Here is an 18,376-nt window from a genome sequence, read left to right as displayed (position 1 = left end):
GTCCGGGTCCTGATAACATTCCATACGTCTTCCTACAAAAATTAAGTGGAAAAGGAATCAATCATCTCCTCAGTATTTTAAATGTTTTTTTTTATCGCAACAGTTTACAAGCAAATTGTCAGAAGCAATAATCATCCCGATACCTAAACCTAACAAAAACAAATCAGAATCACAGTCATACAGACCTATATCTGGCCAAAATCATCAACGCAAGACTCGTCTATTTTCTATAACAGAATGATCTAATCATTTTAGAGCAAAGTGAATTCCGAAAAAACCGCTCCACATTAGATAACCTAATAAATATAGAATCAGACATACATGAATCCTTTGCAAAAAAGCAAAAATTATAATAATAAAACAACTGCACTCATGGGGCGTTCAAGATAACCTTCTAGTATTCATTAATAATTTCCTTTCGAACAGACTGTTTAGAGTGAGAACTAAAGTATTATCGAATACCAAAATACAACAAAATGGAATACCACAAGGTTCATCTTTGAGTTCAACACTGTTTTTCGTTTCCATAAATGATATACGTGAGGAAATTCAATTACCGACTAAAGTCAATCTGTATGCTGATGATCTTGTTCTATATACAAGCAGCAAAAATATACACTCTGCAGCTAGACTCTTACAGAACGCAATACATTGTTTAGAAAGATGGTCGCAGAAAACCGGTCTGCAATTTTCACCAACAAAAACTAAATGTATCATTTTCTCCAATGAAAATAATGGTATCTTTCCCTACATTATGCTTGAAGGCAAGCAACTTGAATTTGTCAAAGAACACAAATTTCTGGGACTTATCTTTGACGAAAAATTACAGTGGAAAACACATGCAAACACATGCAAGTAATTCTTGGGGAGCAGACTGCATATCGCTTATGCGGTTATACCGTGCAATATTCAGATCCAAAATTGACTATGGTGCCGTTGCATATGCTAGTGCAAAGAAATCGGTGTTAAAACCATTGGACGCAATACACAATACAGCCATCAGAATATCCTTAGGAGCACTATGTACCAGTCCAATGGAGAGCTTATATGTAGAAGCAAATGAACCCCCTCTAGAACTACGACGAAACTATCTAAGCCTCAAATATGCTGCCAGAATATCAGCAAACCCAAAGAACCCGACTCATAGGCGAACGTTTCCTAATCATATCAACTTCATATATGAGCAAAAGATACATTTACCTACTCCTTTCCACACCAGAATCCACTGAATGTCCGTTTCCCTCATGTCTGACTCAACTTATCTCATATAACCAATCTTCATCCATCTCCATATACTATTGAAATTCCTCATTGCAACACTGAATTATTGAGTCTTCCAAAAAGTGAAACAGCAAGTAAGATCATCCAAGCGGAAGTTCAATCACATATACACAAATGCATCGAAAACAATAGACGGAGTAGGAGCTGCCACAGTCAATAAAAAACTTAGTCAATGTTACAAACTACCTGCCACATGTAGCGTATATTCTGGAGAAATATTTGCGACAGTACAGGCTTTGGATCATGCCAAGCATATGGTGGGCAATACAGTTATTTTCACCGACTCACTGAGCGCTGTCAAGGGGATACGTCAACTTTACCCAAAGCATCCACTTCTCCTTCAAATCAAAGTTGATCTTCAAGAACTATATCATGACGATCGTTCGGTGGAAATAGTATGGGTTCCTTCTCACATTGGTATTCTCGGTAACGAAAAGGCAGATTTTGTGGCACGTAACTACTTTGAGAACCCTGAAGGGGTAAACATATAAAAAGTTCATCAAGAAAATTTATACAGTTCTATTAGAACGAAAATTTCGCAAGATTGGACAGAAAGGTGGCAAAAACAAACCACAAATAAATTATTCAAAGTGAATCCGGAATTGATCAAACAGAACTACTCATACTTAACCAGAAGAGATCAAATCACAATTACTCGTTTGAGGATCGGTCATACCAGAATAACACATGAACACGTATTCAAGAAACAAACTCCCAAATTATGTGAATTTTGCAATACACCGTTAGGGACCCCATCTATTCCTGTCGCCTTCCCATCGGGCAGCTGCTCAACAACTGTGCGCAGCTCCCCGATCGAGAAGGACGGCTGATTTTCTCCCCATTCTTCCATTGCTCCTTCCCTAATCCCCCGTCTGACTGGTGTGTCATTTGAGGGGTCGTCCTTAGGGAAGTACTTATTCAGTAGATACCTACTGGTTTCTTCCTTCCCTTCGGTGTAGGTTCCATCCCCTCTTACGACATTCGAGGGCACTTCTTCAGCTCTATCATCGTTGATGAGCCGGTAGATGCGGTCCCACGGATTTTCGTCCTGGAGCCGCGCCACCCTCTCCCTCAACCAGGCTATTCTTGCATTCCCTATTATTCATTTATACCTGTTTCTTGTCGTTCTGTAGTCATTCTTCCTCTCATTCTTGCTTCTTCATCCTTGTTCCCTGAGCTTCTCTCCTTTTCCTCCTTACTTGCTTCCTCATGGTCTCGAGCTCCCTGCTCCACCATTCTCTTTCCACATCGATCACCCTCTCACACCTAGGTATAAACCTCATACAGGCTTCTTTCATTATTCCTTGAAGCATTATCGCTTCCCGTTCAATATCCTCATTCGTATCTAGCCTTCCTGGGCTAGTGGTCAATTATGATGTTTTCGATACCTGCCCAGTTTGTGCCCCTTATATTCATTACCTTAACTTTCCTCATCTTGGGAAACCCCGTCAGACTGAACTCAATCATTCTATGGTCACTTAACGTTTCTTGCATGCATACTTTCCAATCGTCCACCTGCGTGTTCCCACTTATGGTCAAATCAACCCAGCTTTCACCCCTGTTGCTAGGTAGCCGGACTTTCGCTATCATTCTCTATGACGTATCCTTTTCCAGTCACCCATTCTAATATGTCCTCTCCCCGTTCGTCTGTGGTGTTTCCACCCCACGTTTCCTAGCAATATCTTTTTCCCTTACCATTCATCAAAGATTCTCCTCATCACATCCATCCTTGCATTCCTTCTTCCTCCTGGTTCGTCATACACATTCATAATACGTATCCTCTTTCTCTCTTGTCCTATCATTATGCCCACTCCATTCACACTCCTTGCATTCCTAAGAGCTAAGCTTTCAACGGAGGTACGAACCCAGATTCGAACCTTCGATCCATCCCCTCCGTCGTATGTCAGCCATCCCTCCCAAGGTGGTTCTTTGACCCATGGCTCCTGGATACACACTACTGCGGTTCCTCGCTCTTCAGCGGTTCTCCGCAGCAGTGTTGTAGCTTCCTTTCCCTTTCCGACGTTAATTTGAAGGACCCTGAACATAATTGGTTCTCCTCCGTTGCAGCTCCACTCTTCTCTTGGGTCAAGTGCCGAGTGCCTTCTTTCGTTCATTCTCACTCCGGCTCTTTTGCAATTAATGCAATTGAGCCCTCTATCTCCCCTGCACTCTCTCCCCTCATGCATACCTCCACACTTGTTGCATGCTGGGTCCTGCTTGCATATCTTAGAAGTGTGCCCAAAATGACAACATTTGAAGCACACTGCTACACTGCTGTGCTCCTCCACATATATGTCTGCTAGGTCTAATTTTATCACCTCCATTCGCATCATCCTCCGGACGAGTGTCGGATTCACCTCTACGATTATGTTTTCCTTCCATCTATTTACCCTGCACTCTCTCCTCTTTCGTACCAGCATCCCTCTGATATCCTACTCCGCGAGCTCCTCCACCAAAGATGGATTCTGCTCCAGAAGGAGGTCTACCAGTACCTTGTCCCCATATCCTTTTTCCACCCCTGTGAGCATGACATGGGGATTCGGTTTTTTGCCTTCTTTAACGTTCACCATGCTTTCATTCTGAAGCGCTTCCCTGATCCTCTGCCTACTTTCATCATCTTTTCCTTTTAGGACCACAACCCCATTACGACTCCGGGTGATGGCTTCTACGTAGCTCATCATCCCCCCATTTCGTAATCGTTCACCCACTATCCTAGCCGTGGGTGTACTGTCCTCGTCGGCCTTGAGAACAACGATCTCTTCCTCCATTGCTGTCGGCGTAGTCCATCCTGGCCTTTGTTCATTTCCTCTATTTCGGTTGAGCTCACTGGCATATGTTCTTCTGCCCCTGTTCCTGGTTTCTGTTCCTGGTTTTCCTCCTCCTTCGCCTACTTACTGCCGCTACCCGAAATTCAGCGTCCGATTCCATATCCGTATCAGCTCCCGTCACAGCTGTGGTTGGCCGGTCAGTGCCTTCTGCCTCACTTGGTTCATGAGACGTGTTTTCGGTCGTCCTTTCGGCCGACCTTTCGCTCGTTCTCGTCTGAACCGGCTTAGGTATACCTCTCATGAGGTTCTCCACCGTGGCTTTCATGTCCCTACATTCATTTCCAAACCTATTCATCCAGTCTACCATCCCTTCCAGTCTAATCCCCACTGCCATAAGTATTTCCCTTTCGCGTTTATGCACGCTTACTCTTTTCTCTAGCTCTCTCATTCTTTCGCTCAACAGATGCTCTCTCGTCTCTAATTGAGCCATTCTGCTTCCCATTCAACCTGTTATAGTCATGATTCGCTGCAGGCTGTTACTTACCGCCAGCTGTTCGTCCCTGGTGGTAGCCTTCTGGATCGTGTCGACCATGTCCCCAATCCCGGCGACCATGGACCGTGCATCCCCAGCTTTTTTGCCAGCTCCAGCCGCTGACTCCTCTCCCTCTTCTCCACTGGATCCCTCCAGAATGGTTCTGTTCAAATCATCCCTCAACTTCTCCGCCGATTTGTTCATGATGTCCCTCACGGTCTCCACCATTGTTTGTTTCGCCTCCTTCAATGCCTCGTCTATCATCCGTTGTTTCTTGCCTGGAGGTGTCCTAGGCAATGAATCTCGGGGTTTAAATATTTCCTCGAGATGTTCGTCCAATTCCTTCTCCCCTTGTTTGCGCTTTTTATCCATTCTATGAAATGGCGAAGGTACACCTTCGCCAATTTTTTGAAACCCACTTTACAAAGTGCAAACCGAAATCGGCCCGCAACTTATGTTAAATGTCAATAAATTTCAAGAAACCTTCTGGAAACGGCCCGTATTTTAGTTCGAAGGTCCGTAGAAATACAACTCCGATAAGATAAGTTTCTTTCGTTTTGAACGATTTGTTCGGTGTTTTTACGTATTTCAATCCAATGCAGAATTCCGTTTTTCGAAATTGCATGGGATTGATAAAATACTGTTATACACTTTTTGTGTCTCTATCACTTTGTTTTAATAATTAACAATGCCTAGTACCTTTTTATGTGTCCTTTTTCACTTTTACCATCACTTGATAACTAATACCACTAACAGGTTTCAAATTCATCCGTTCTAACAAACACGTCCACTCTCGACGACAGCTGAACGTGAAGTCAAAGCTATTCAGTACTTAGTGCAGTTGGCTTTTTTTTGTTACTGTATTGCAGAAGTAAAAATATAAATTACTAGCTGTTGCCCGCTCTTATATTAACGTACAGCCGAAGTTACTGAACCTAGAATCTTGAAATATGCAGGTAGGTTCTTTTTATAGCACAAATAAGCATTAAGATAGGGAATGAGGAATTTCCATGGCCAAGAGGAAGGAATAGAGGTTTAAAAATTGTATTGAATTTCGTCAGTTTTGAAGTTGGAAACCTGAAGTTTCAAGTTAATGAAAAAATATTGTAACTATTTGTTTAAAATGGTCTGTCACGAAACTGAATGTGACAAACCAAATTCTACAGGGGTGAAGCCGCGGGAAACAAATAGTTTACAATGAATTACTTCAAATGCTGATTTTTTATTTGGTTCAATAACTTGAAGTTTTTCCATAGTCCTCTTGGATTTCAGGCGTGTGTTTCGTTCTTCTTCAACGTCTTTCCTAGATTCCTCAGTCTTATTCATGCCTCACCTTTATCTTCCAATGCAAGCTTTCAGTAATCTTTCATGGTCCTTTGATTATTGAGTTCCTCTTCGGTGAGATCGTTACTAATATAAAAACCTGTGCCCTTTAGCTCGAAGGCATTTTTCAGTATATCACTTTTCATTTCATTTTGAAGTAATTCAAAGAGAATTTACCTCACTTCATCGCTAGCTGACTGCCCAAGACGAAAGATGTTCCTGACGTGGGATTATTCAATTTCGATGTTGAGCTTTCATTAATAAAATCTTATAATAACCCGAAGGTGTTTTCGTTATTATTTTTTAACAATCCGTGAATAAGAATATTGTTATTTCTATACTTTTTTCAACCCTGAATAGTCTTTCCCATAGAAAAGTATTTTCTTCTTTGAGGTCGGATGTGGATTTTCTAAATTCTCCATTATATATTTCATGAACTTTCCTCAAGCTCAAAATTTCAGTCTTAATTTCATCATTTTGCCTTTTCATCTCAGAGTTTTGGACAGTGAGTTCCTTCATTTCAGCGAGGAGATCACTTAAACATACTTCCAGAGTCATAACTCTGTGTATATATTGAATCTACAATAAAAAGATTGAAAGTAGTGATTTCTATTCAAGAGGTGAAAAGTGCAACTGTTAAGCTGAGAAGGTTTTATATGTGGTTGTGAGTAAGAATCAGAATCAGGATATAATTCGAAACATGCAATAAATAAGTCTAGCTTTTACATATTACAAGATATTCGATTGGGAAAATTATTAATTGTTCGTCTGGATCTTCCGCTAAAAAACGAACTAGATTTCAAGGTTTACAGCCACTTCATACACGAGGAAATTAGACTTAAGTTGGGAGCACATTCACATGGTCAACACAAACAACGGTAGCAGTTTTTTGTAACACGGAATGGACTAAGAAGTCATCAGCTACATCTATCAATGCTTTCAATAATTGAATCGATGATGTCTCATCTTGAGTCTATCTGTTTTGTTTTGAATCCATTATTCACAATTATTTGTATTTTCTAAGCTTTCATGTTTATTGTTTCACCAGTATCCATATTGATTTATATTTCATTAGGCTTTTATATGACTCTTGTGGCTTCAACTATGATCAATGATAAGATGCACTCAATTAATTCAAAACACATCGACTTTATGTCAGGAAAGATTTGACTTCACTCATTTCTCTTCATTCATTTCGTTCTTCCTACAGAGATAAAGAAGTGAAAGCCAACAAGAATGTTTCCTTAAGGACTCTTATTCGATAATAAATATCACTTTAACACACATAGGTTTGTTTGCATATACAAGTACTTATTCATGTTGTATTGTTCAGAAAGTTCTCATTTCATTCGGTTTCCCACAACTAATTAGAAACTTCTGGTTCATTCAGTCGACTCGATATCTATCAAACTCTCACAACCAGCTACCTTCTCTGTGTCATCTAGTCGTGAGAGACAAACTTCCATTATCGCATGCGAACTCCCAAGACACCTAATGAATTTAATACATTATTTCCCGTTCATCATTAGAAACAAACAGATTTTCATTACTGTGTAGACCACCATTAATTATATCATTCAATCATGTTTTATATTGGATATCGACTATTCAGCATCAATTTATATAATGAATTAGGATCTCTGTAGTTAATTGTAGTGAAGTTCATCAGTAAATATTACAAATATACAGTTGACAAAATTACCAATATCGTGTTATTTCAGTTCTATTTATTTTTGGGCGGATTGATGCAACTTCCATTTTGCACCATATTACAAAAATAATTTTTCAATAAAGATTTCATGGTGATGAGGAAATCATTTAAACTGAGTTGAGTTTAAGTCTTCGTCATTAACAGTAGATTGGCTAGGGAAACGTACGTCGAATGACAATTGTTTGGTTCCAATGTGGGGAAAGTGTTCGTTTTTATTGATTTCACACCAGAGGTTTCAATTTGACCTATCAACCTCAGCCATTAAACACAAATCAAAAAAAAGATATTGATGAATGCATAGTGATTGGGGAACTCACTATTCAACTCTTCAAAAAGAACTTTCCATCAGACGTGACACGGAAGCGGGCAGAGACTGCTTTATGGATAGCTCTGATAGCGAGATATGCTCCCCTACCTTTCGCTGCATCGGTTTCCCTCTGATCCGTAGGGTAGCAACCTGTAAGAGTCCCTTGTCGAGGGATACGGACAGAAAATCTGAGGAATCACCTGACCATGGTCTGGTACGGTCATTAACAGTCTTCGAGGGTGACGTTCATGACGAGGCAAGATATCATCGTAGCGCAGAAGGAGGATCCGGAATTGAAAACTACGGGAATGGATTGACAAAGGAGTGAGCAAGAGATTTCCAGGCATTGCCAGCAAGAAAAGGATTACTGATTCTAATGGGACTCCATGTGCATTCGAGATGACTTACTCACTCGGAAATCGGAAAGCCCGGATGAAAGAACACACAAATTTCAGATGATCCTTCCAAAGACGTGTATTGCGAATATACTCGAACAGCTCCACGATGGTCGCACTGGAGGGCATTTTAAAAGGAAAAGAACTTTAGCGAGATTGCGTGAGAGGTACTATTCGGTCAATTGCCGCCAAGACGTGGAAGAGAGGTGTGAGCGCTGTGACCTGTGCTCTTCAAGAAAGGGTCCAAAGAAAAGGCAAAGAGGAAGATTGAAGCAATATCTCAGTGGGTGCCCTTTCGAGAGAATCGCAATTGACATTCTGGGACCACTTCCTATGACTACATCCGGTAACAAGTACCTTGTGATTGTGATGGACTATTTCTCCAAATGGCCTGAAGTAGTAGCCTTACCCAACCAAGAGGCTAATACGGTGGCAGAAGCCCTATTGCAGAATGTAATTGCCAGACACGGAATACCCCAGGAATGACACTCGGATCAGGGCCGCAACTTCGAATCGGATTTATGGAAGGAAATGATGACTTTGTTGCGAATGGAGAAGACAAGAACAACTGCTTCTCACCCATAGTCCGATTGATTGGTCGAGAGGCATAATCGCATCATAAATAACTACCTCTCGATGTTTGTCTCCGAAAACCAAAGAGACTGGGATGAATTGGTTCGTCTTTTTCTATTGTCATACAGAAGCTCCCAACGCGACAGGTTATACACCATCCACGTTGTCAACTAGTAGGGAACTGAAGCTTCTTGTAGATGTATTGTATGGCATCCCATCCAAGGGGTACCTCTTTCAGAGTATGTGAATGATCTGAAAGATATACTGGAAATTGTACACAAATTTGCCAGATCCAAATTACAGCTCTCCAGCGACAGGATGTCTATCCCAAATTACAGAGACCATGGCAAGGACCTTACTTGGAAACCAAAAAGGTCAACGTTCCGGTGTAAAGAATCCAATCGTCACTCAGAAGCAAGCCTAAATTTGTACACAGAGGAAGACTGAGTCCGTACGTGGGTCGTGATGTTACCTCTTGGAAAGTTGTTCGGGGCGAGCAACCTCAGGAAGGGAGTTGTGTTGTAAATCATTACCTAAAGAAAATAATGCTGTGACGTGGTCAAGACCCTGAGCATTCTCGATTATTCTAGTCTTCGCACTGACTTCGATGGAATCCCGGCGATTATTCCACCGGCTTCGATGGATTTCTGAGGAATTCTCCACCGGTTTTGCATATGAACGCTACCTACAAGCATTGCGATGTAGTCGAGTTTCACGGACACTGCGGTGCAAAGAGATCTTATAAAGCGATAGCTAACTAAGAAGTCTAACTTAGTCTTGAACTAACGTCTCTTCATTTTTTTATTAAACTACTGATTTCAAAAAATGAAATGTGATTAATATATGATGGTTCATCAGCTCACTTCAATCTTTTAGTCTTGAAATATCTTTCAAATTCACCCTAATTGGTGGATATCTAGAGGAGAAATCTCAAGTCATTGGTGTTTAAAGCACCAGTGCAAGACGTAGAGGACCTAATTTGAAAACATCGCCTTTCACGACCGGAGTCTTGATTGAAGAGAAGAAAATCCGTGCTAGCAGCCGTAGTCAAGTGGAACAATTAGTACCAAACATTTCGTCTACTATTGCGTCTACTATTGCAGTATATGCGTTGACTGCGAGAATGGAGTTTATATCTCGAAGTCACGGCAACGACAAAGTTTCTGGAACTCTTTTTATGATTGCAATGGTAATAGGGATCGAAGTACTTACGGCTAGGTTTTTTCAATATGAACGAGTGAATTAAAATATTCAAATTTCTGTACAACTGATAAAATATTTTCCTTTCTGCATTCGTTTTCTGATGTTTCATACCCTTCCTCTTTCAACTATTATTCGAACCAAATGATAGTTATAATATTTCATCTTTGGAAATAATATTTGGTAGTATTTCATCAGTTCGGACTTCCATTGTCTAATATAATGTAAATTGATTTGAAATCCCTGAAATCTGTAAAAAATTAAAAAGGTTAACAGAAAAATAACAATTTCAATAAACAATAAAACTGAAATTACAAAAAAATAAGCTGAAATCAACCACAACGAGGAACACCGGTTCAGGAGAAAATTCAAAGAAGCCGCGTATATGTTGTCCAACAACGCATTTAGTCAAGCTAGCGTAGAGATACGTAACATATGGAAACCTCCAATCGAGCTGAAAACTACCAACCCCCGTCAAACGGTCATCTCTCGCCAAAACCAATGAAGTGGAGAGAGGGAAGAGGGGATAGGTGGAAGCACTAACTATAAATAGTCAGATCTCGGAGGAATAAGTCCAGTTATCATCCGAAGACGATTGTGGATACTAACAATCGAAACGTCGTGACGTAACTTGGTTTGGAATCTTTTAATTAATTTATTATTTTTAATTTTTTGTTAATAATATTTTTTAATTTTCAACTTGTCTTAATATTTCAATTTTTATGTTTTTTTGGTTGCTGCTTGTATGTTATTTCTTTGTAATTTCAGTTTCTTTTTGTTAAATAAAATTTTAATTTTTCGGTTAACCTTTTTAATTTCAAACAGATTCTTTCAGGGATTTCAAATTAATTTATATTATATCAGAATGGAAGTCCGAACTGATGAAATACACCACGAATTCCTAATTAAAACTGAAAGAAACATCGTTCAATAATGAATGAAATGCTATTGATGAAATATCCCACGTTAGTTTTTATTTACAGAGTGATACGAGTGATTGTAGTTCAAGAGCTGTTCTATACCAGACAGTCAGATTACAGAAAAATAGTAGAATATGCAAGTCATAAGTTACTTCATCGTGAAATGTGATATTCTGTTACGGAGAAAGTAACTGAGTATCCTTTTTGTCTATTTGATGGGGAAAGAGAGTAATAAGAACAGATTACCGTTGAAAACATGTTTCTTGCTGCCATGTCGAATTTCAGTGGGTCTCAGCAATGCAGGAATTTACATTCCGTAACGAATATATTCCAGGTATCTAGAAATGCTGTAGAAGCAATTTTAGCCTGATAGATCATTCATTCGAAGTGTTTTGAATATTAAAGACTGACAGAGTCGTGATCCTCGTTTCTGAAAATCATGGAACTGATTTAGGAGGATTCAGAATACAACAAACTTGTATTGCATAAGAATACCATTTACTTCCCTAAAGAAAATGAAAACAAGTTGAACAAGAATTACGGGTTTGTTTGAAGGTGATTGACAATGTTTCGTGATGAATTTCACTAGTTCGGACTTCCATTGTCTACTATATAAAATGATTTGAAATCCCTGAAACAAGTAAAAAAGAATAATTAAAAAAGAATAGTTGAAAATAACAATTATATTAAGCAACAATAAATCTGAAATGAAATGATAGTGTAATAACCTACAAGTAAAAATATAATAATTGAATAAATAAAAATTAAAGGAATGCAAAAAGAAAATAATAAAAAATATAAAAACGTGTAGAGATTCCAAGTCACGTTAGTTCACGACGTTTCGATTGTTGGTATCTACAATCGTCTTCGGGTGATGACTGTCATCGCCCGAAGACGATTGTTGACAATGGAAGTCCGAACTAGTGAAAGAATTACGGGCTTGTGCTATGCTATGTGATATGCGAGAATCTTAAATCATCGTGTCTTATCGAAGCGATCATTCCAGATGAATTTGGGAAGCTCTAGTAGAATGCCATTATTTGAGCATTAAATCAATAGATATTCATATGTCATTGCGGAATTTTCCGTACAACCATAGATCCATATGTAGTGTATTGATTTGTTACCGATCCTACTCACTACTATTATGATAGGTAGTAAAACTATCTACAAATAAATATATAAGTAAATGTGAAAGTTTGTAAGGATGGATGTATATATGTTTGTGGCTCTGAACGGATTTAGATGAAACTGTACATGAATACATCTTATACATCAGAACAATACATAGGCTACAATTTACGAAGGTTTTGTGTAATTTCTGTCATAGTGAAACGATAAGTATTAAGTAAGTCGGAAAAATTCCTGCTTCCTGGGGGCTATCTTGGCGTTCGCCGCCTATACCATTGGAGTTACATGCGGATAATGTACCGTAAGATTGTTAATCTTAAATGAATAGTTCCAAATAAAAGTGCGCGACAGCATATATCTACCTGCTCGTCATCTTGATTTCTTTCAGGCTGGATCCTCTTATGTGGTAGTCACTATATGCAAAATACTGAGCCATAAATACAATTAAATTGGAATTTTTTTTTACAATACACATTTCAGAATATCTATCAAATGCTCATTGAAATTGATACAATTGTCGTTTTAAGTATTCAATATAGATTAACGTTGTCCTCTGTACTAAGTAATTTTGACGAATCGTTTAAGAGTTATCATGATAAGATTAACTTGATTCAACGCAGTGAGCCATTACGCGTCGCGTCTACTGTAAGACGACAGTGGATGATGAACGGGGGTAGAGTGGCAGTTCAATCAATGGAGCGCTATCCCTGAAAACTGAAATATACAGGAATATACAGCGTGCCTTATTAAAAAAAATGTTTTCCATTAATAACTATTGATATCTCATTTGAAAAATTAAGTTTTTTACACCATTGAATTCTACGTAAAAAGTGCTCTGGAAATAATTTTCACCGTAAAGTTTATCATGAAATTTGACAACCACTATTTTTCATCCATCTAGTTTGAAAACATGAGATTTTCTTTAAAATTTGGCCCACTCTGTACAATCACTTGAAGTATAATTCAAGGAAAACATCGAAGTTTTCCGCCACTGATAAATTGTCTAGATAAAAGAAGCAGCAAAGACAGCTCTCGATCTCATCATCCCGTCACTTGTCCAATTTACGCCGAGGATACAAAATTCCAACTTGTTGCTCGTCTCAACGCTTCAAATTAAAAATGAAAAATAACCATAGCGTGCGCTTGAGCGCTTAGAGATGTCAACAATAAATTCAATAAATCACTCTTACTCACGGGATATTCATCATACGTGACGCCTAGCTGATAGTCCGGATTTTCGTCCAGTGACCCAAACCCGATCTCAACCTTTTGATCGACGGGAAGACTCTCGACGAAGAAGAATAACACTACAATCAGAAATACGCTGGTCATCTTTCCGGATTTTCAAAACATCTCAGAATCGACGAATCAACAAGTTTTGGAAAGTTTTTGGCGCGTAATTTGAGCACTGTTGTTGTAGGCCGTAATACGATAATATACTGTACGTGGAGTTGGCCAACGGAGCTTTTAAAGGGGCGTGTTCGTACGCAAACGCCACCGAGCAATGTTTTCTATTTTCATGGGGGTTCCCTTTATTGTTGCACTTACTGCCCACTTGGAGACATTTTTTTCTAGCGAGAAGAATTGCTGTTTTTCGACGGTACACGGTGACTGTAATTGAGATCTCTGATAGAAATTTAGTTCATGCTAAGTACTCCGTAATAGTAATAATAATGAGTTCACTCGTCAGACAGCACAGTACATACGGCTGTTATGTAATAAGTGCCCGATATTTTACAGAACGCTTCCTCAGTTATTTATAAGGTATATGGGTAGGTATAGCATTGCGTAAGAAATTTGCTTCGTCGGTTAACAGGATTTGATTTTCAAATAAAGGATTCCGTATAAGGCGTTGGAGAAACCAACGCAGAAGTTGATACGTAACGGAAAGTCATGATAGAGGAGTGCCTAAATTCTTTGAATATGGTAGATATAAAAATTTTCCATACCAGAACATGAGAAATATTAAACGTCTGCGCAATTTTTCTGGAGCTTGTTTCCGGGTGTTCTCCTACCAGATTAAGAACAGCTTCCTCTGTTGCTGGGGTTCTTACCGTTCGATGTGCACCCGACAAAAGGCTGAAGCCTTCAAAATTGGTAAAAAGTTCAAAAAAATGATAGCAAGATGAAACCCATTAGAAAAGGAGGGAAATATGATGAAAATGAAAGGAAAAATAAATTACGGGCGATCTGAGTTTGGGAAGTGGGGGGGGGGGGGTGAGTTTTGATGGGTAAATTTTTTTTTCTCGATTTCGGGCAAAACTACAAGTGCAATAAAAAAGTTGAATGGCAAAGTTGTAGGTATTAAAAAGGTCTACCACTTTTGTATTCACGATTTTTTCACATAACCTCAAAATTTATGTGAAAAATTCAAATAACCAAGCTTTTGGTTTTTTATTTTTTTTTCAAAAAAAATTTTTTTTAGTCAATTTGGTGAAAACTTACTTATTTGTGCCCCAATTACACTGTAATTTATTTTATTTGAAATATTCATTCTTTCACCTTATTTTGACTCAATTTCAAAAAAGTACCCTAATTTTCAATCGAAAATTTTCGGGTCAAAATATCAGCTTTTTTCAAAAAGTCGGTGTGTTTTTGTTTGTTAAAATCTCTACTTTCTGATGGTGGGAAAAATTTACATTACTATAGTAAATGTTCTCAAAAAATGCAAAAAATCGAAAAAAAACTCGAATTCGATTTTTTTTCTAATCATTATGTACAATTTTAGGCTATTTATTAAAATTTACACTTCAATTATTCAAAAAACGTAAGGTTTCATGTTACATTGATAAACAACAAAATTGCAAATCGAAATATATTACCATAATCAACGAACAAATAAGTTAATATATCGTTGTGGAATTGGCCGCGGTGATAGTGCGCCCGACTCACGATCGGAAGGCCGTGGATTCGATTCCCTCCTCGACCAGATATTTTTCTCGAGATAATTTATCTGGTTGAAGATGGTATGATTCTGCAACCGTGTTAGGAATCACACGTTGAAAGGTAAGACCTCGTTAGTCCTTAACTCGCGCAAGTTTCTCAACTTCTGAGAGTTATCGTTCATATGGGGGCGACAGCTGATTAACAGAAAAACAGATTTTAAAGAGAATTTTAAACAGAATATAAGACACAATAATTAATAAGACATCTATAATATTTTGAGAAGGTTGTAGAACCTTCTTTAAATAATATTTGTAAATATATATTTTTTGCTGTTTAAAAGTAATGTATATACCTGAGTGACCTACGGAAAATTTTAGCCCATTGAAAGGTATTTCATAGAGAACTACAGAAGTGTAAAATTTAAAAGAGAAAACAAAAACTTGTCTCTAAAAACGGTTCAATCTTCCGTTAAAGTAAACGGAGACATTATAGCCATCGATCCATTTTTGCTATTTCAAAGGATATCGTTAACGATCGACAGTAAAAAGATATGGAAACTTATTTACAATACGAGCTGAAACATTTTCCACTGTCACTTATCACAGAAAATGGCCTCAGGAAAAATGTAAAATCTTAACTTTACGAATTATTTGTAAGTGTGAATAGATCAACGCATTCGGATTTTTATTGCACAAAGTAATTTGGCAGAACATCGGTGGAAGAGATCATGAATAAATATTTGCGCTATGTAGAAAAACATTACGCAGCAAGCAGCTATATTGTCTTTGATGGGTAGGTACCCCAAAATAAAAAAATCAGTTACTGTCACAACAGTACCAGCAGCTACTTCAACTAAAAGAGGAGAACGTAGTCGTAGAAAAACCTCAGACAATATTCCAGAGTTTGATTATCAAAACCATACAAAAATACCATTTTTCCAAAAAAATTATCTAACAAGAAAAACAATTACAAAATAATGAAAACTTCAATGGAAAGAAAAGTCACAAGGGTTTTTCCTTGTGACTCGATAGAAATTTCCAGAGATACTAATAAAATTGTCATTATTGTGGGTCAAGATATTGATCTTTTGGTCCTTTCAATTCAATTGAATTCAAATAATCATGACATTTATTTTCTCAAACCAGGACATAGGACTTGTAGTTTTGCCGGAAATCAAGATAAACTATTTTTTACCCTTAAAAACTCACCTCCTCCCACTTTCTGAACTCAGATCACCCGTAATTTATTTTTCCTTCCATCTTTATTTTTTTTCCCCCCCTTCTCTAATGGATTTTATCCTACTGTTATTTTTTTTGGTTTCTATAATTATCAACCCTGGTCTATTAACCGAGTGTGAATTCTTGAAAAGGTTTTGGAAGTAGGAGTTATGCGGTTCGGATAACGCTTCTGATACAAACGTCTGGCCTCATATACATTTCCGATAGCAAGTCCGTATGTGGAATGTATGTAAGCATATTCTACATATGGTAAGGTTTACCATTTTCAAGCGAATAATCATACTAATATTAAATAAAACTATTTAACTATGCGTCAAAATATTATTTTTGACATGACAGCAAAAAAACAAACATTGGAATAATCTTACTAGTCTTCTTGATACTTTTATTTTCAAAGAGTTCACGAATCAATGAGAAGACAATTGGATGCATCGATTAATTAAAATTAAAATATCTGGAAAATGGCTGCTTCTAGCGATTTTTGACAAGCATACCTTTTTCACGTAAAAATAATAAAAGTATCGATTTTTCTTCCAGAAAATGTGATACATACTTGCACGACAAAGTTGTGACTCCCCAGAAGAGACCAAGACTTGTAGGTGGCGCCCCTACAAATGTAACTGGGGGTTACAAGAAAGATAACAATCTTGTATGTAGTAAATGTATAAATAAAATATTCCTTTTAGAAACTGTGATTAAAAGAGTCTTCAATATTGTTAAGCTCCATACGAATGAGTACCTACCTCTTTTTTTCTCTTCAAAATTTACTCATGCTGACTATTATTTTCATTCCATCAGATAATCTATTGATAATTTCAATGCACATTCAGTGTAGGCATGTAGTCACGAACAGGGTAGTTGATATTTCTAGTCCCAGATTCTATTTGTGAGGAATGTAAGTCACGATGAAAATCAATTCATTTCCAAAGACGAACATTCATAAATGTACATTGCATAAATGGTCAATATATTGTTCGATTGAAAGATACTCCTGCACGATTCCCCGTATTGCATGTTAATTATAATTCTAACAGTTCTTTTCTGGATAATGAATACTGTATCAATATACGAACTACTTCCCCAGAACAGGATTCCATATTTCGCAACTGCTTCAAAGTTTGCATGTTACATAGTTTTAATTCAATTGAGATGCCGGAATCTATCAAAAGTGTCCATGGCAAACAGGACTACATTTAGTTTTATGCATAATTTTTTTATAATATCGAACCAGCCCAAACATTCACTGATATAAAAACGTAGAAATTTTGTACTGCAAGTTATATTTTTATCTATATATTTCTATATTTGTGATTGAGGAAAGTTGTATCTATAGTTGTCTCGAACGAAACAGAATCGTGTTAGTTTTTGATTTATTAAGTATTAAATAATTACTTTGAAACCAACGCTTGGTACCAACTAACTGGTTACTTGTATTTATTATGTAATCAGGAAAATTATCTCCAGCTCATAAAAGGCTTGTTTTATCATTATAATATTGAGTGTATTCATCTAAGCAAAAGAACTGAAAACAATGATTTTTTTTAGTTTTTTTTCTGTGCGTTTGTGTGCAATAATCTCTGCACAACTGATTTGGGTCTATTCTATTCATAATTCAAAAACTCAAGGCTATTTAAAAAACTGCGTCAAGCATCTATTGGAAAAATAGTGTGAAAATACTGTTCGATTGATTCATTCGTAAATTTTTCATATATTCATCAACATGTTTATTCATGAGTTGCTTGTAAAATGGTGGGGCAGTGAATAAAAATGAAACAACTTTAAAAGAACTTGATAAAACCCTGCAGATTGTCGTGTTACTACAAAATGAAAATCTACCGGCTAAGCAAACTAATTTTTGACTTAATGTAGCTGCACATTTGAATATTGATCATGATTTGCTTTCATTTGTGATGCCCATTCTTGATATTGAATAGAATGCTCTGGGTATTGACAATATGAATATTAAAATGATGGCAATAGTTTTATATAATTTTATTGAGAAGGTGAAACATATTGTGACCGAATCATCAAACCACAAGATACGTCGAAAATACCACCTACATCATAAAAACAACACCTCAAACTTAATGAACGAATATGAAAAAGGAAAA

General features: G+C 37.4%; 1 protein-coding gene across 1 annotated transcript in view; it reads right to left on the bottom strand.

Moving 5' to 3' along the window:
- Positions 1-13,562, bottom strand: part of AstCC (Allatostatin double C) — a 108,322-nt gene extending 94,760 nt beyond the window's left edge. Inside the window, exon 1 of the mRNA XM_023155880.2 lies at positions 13,336-13,562. Coding sequence (XP_023011648.2) covers positions 13,336-13,473 — 138 coding nt within the window. The 5' untranslated portion in view covers positions 13,474-13,562. The remainder of the gene's footprint in view (positions 1-13,335) is intronic.
- Positions 13,563-18,376: the final 4,814 nt, after the last annotated feature.

Source organism: Leptinotarsa decemlineata, unplaced genomic scaffold (genome assembly GCF_025532065.1).
Source record: "Leptinotarsa decemlineata unplaced genomic scaffold, Ldec_3_MD MMD2_tig00026316_RagTag_RagTag, whole genome shotgun sequence".
Taxonomy (NCBI): Eukaryota; Metazoa; Arthropoda; class Insecta; order Coleoptera; family Chrysomelidae; genus Leptinotarsa; species Leptinotarsa decemlineata.
The sequence above is the reverse complement of the archived record's forward strand: the minus strand, read 5'-3'. Positions and strand labels throughout refer to the sequence as shown.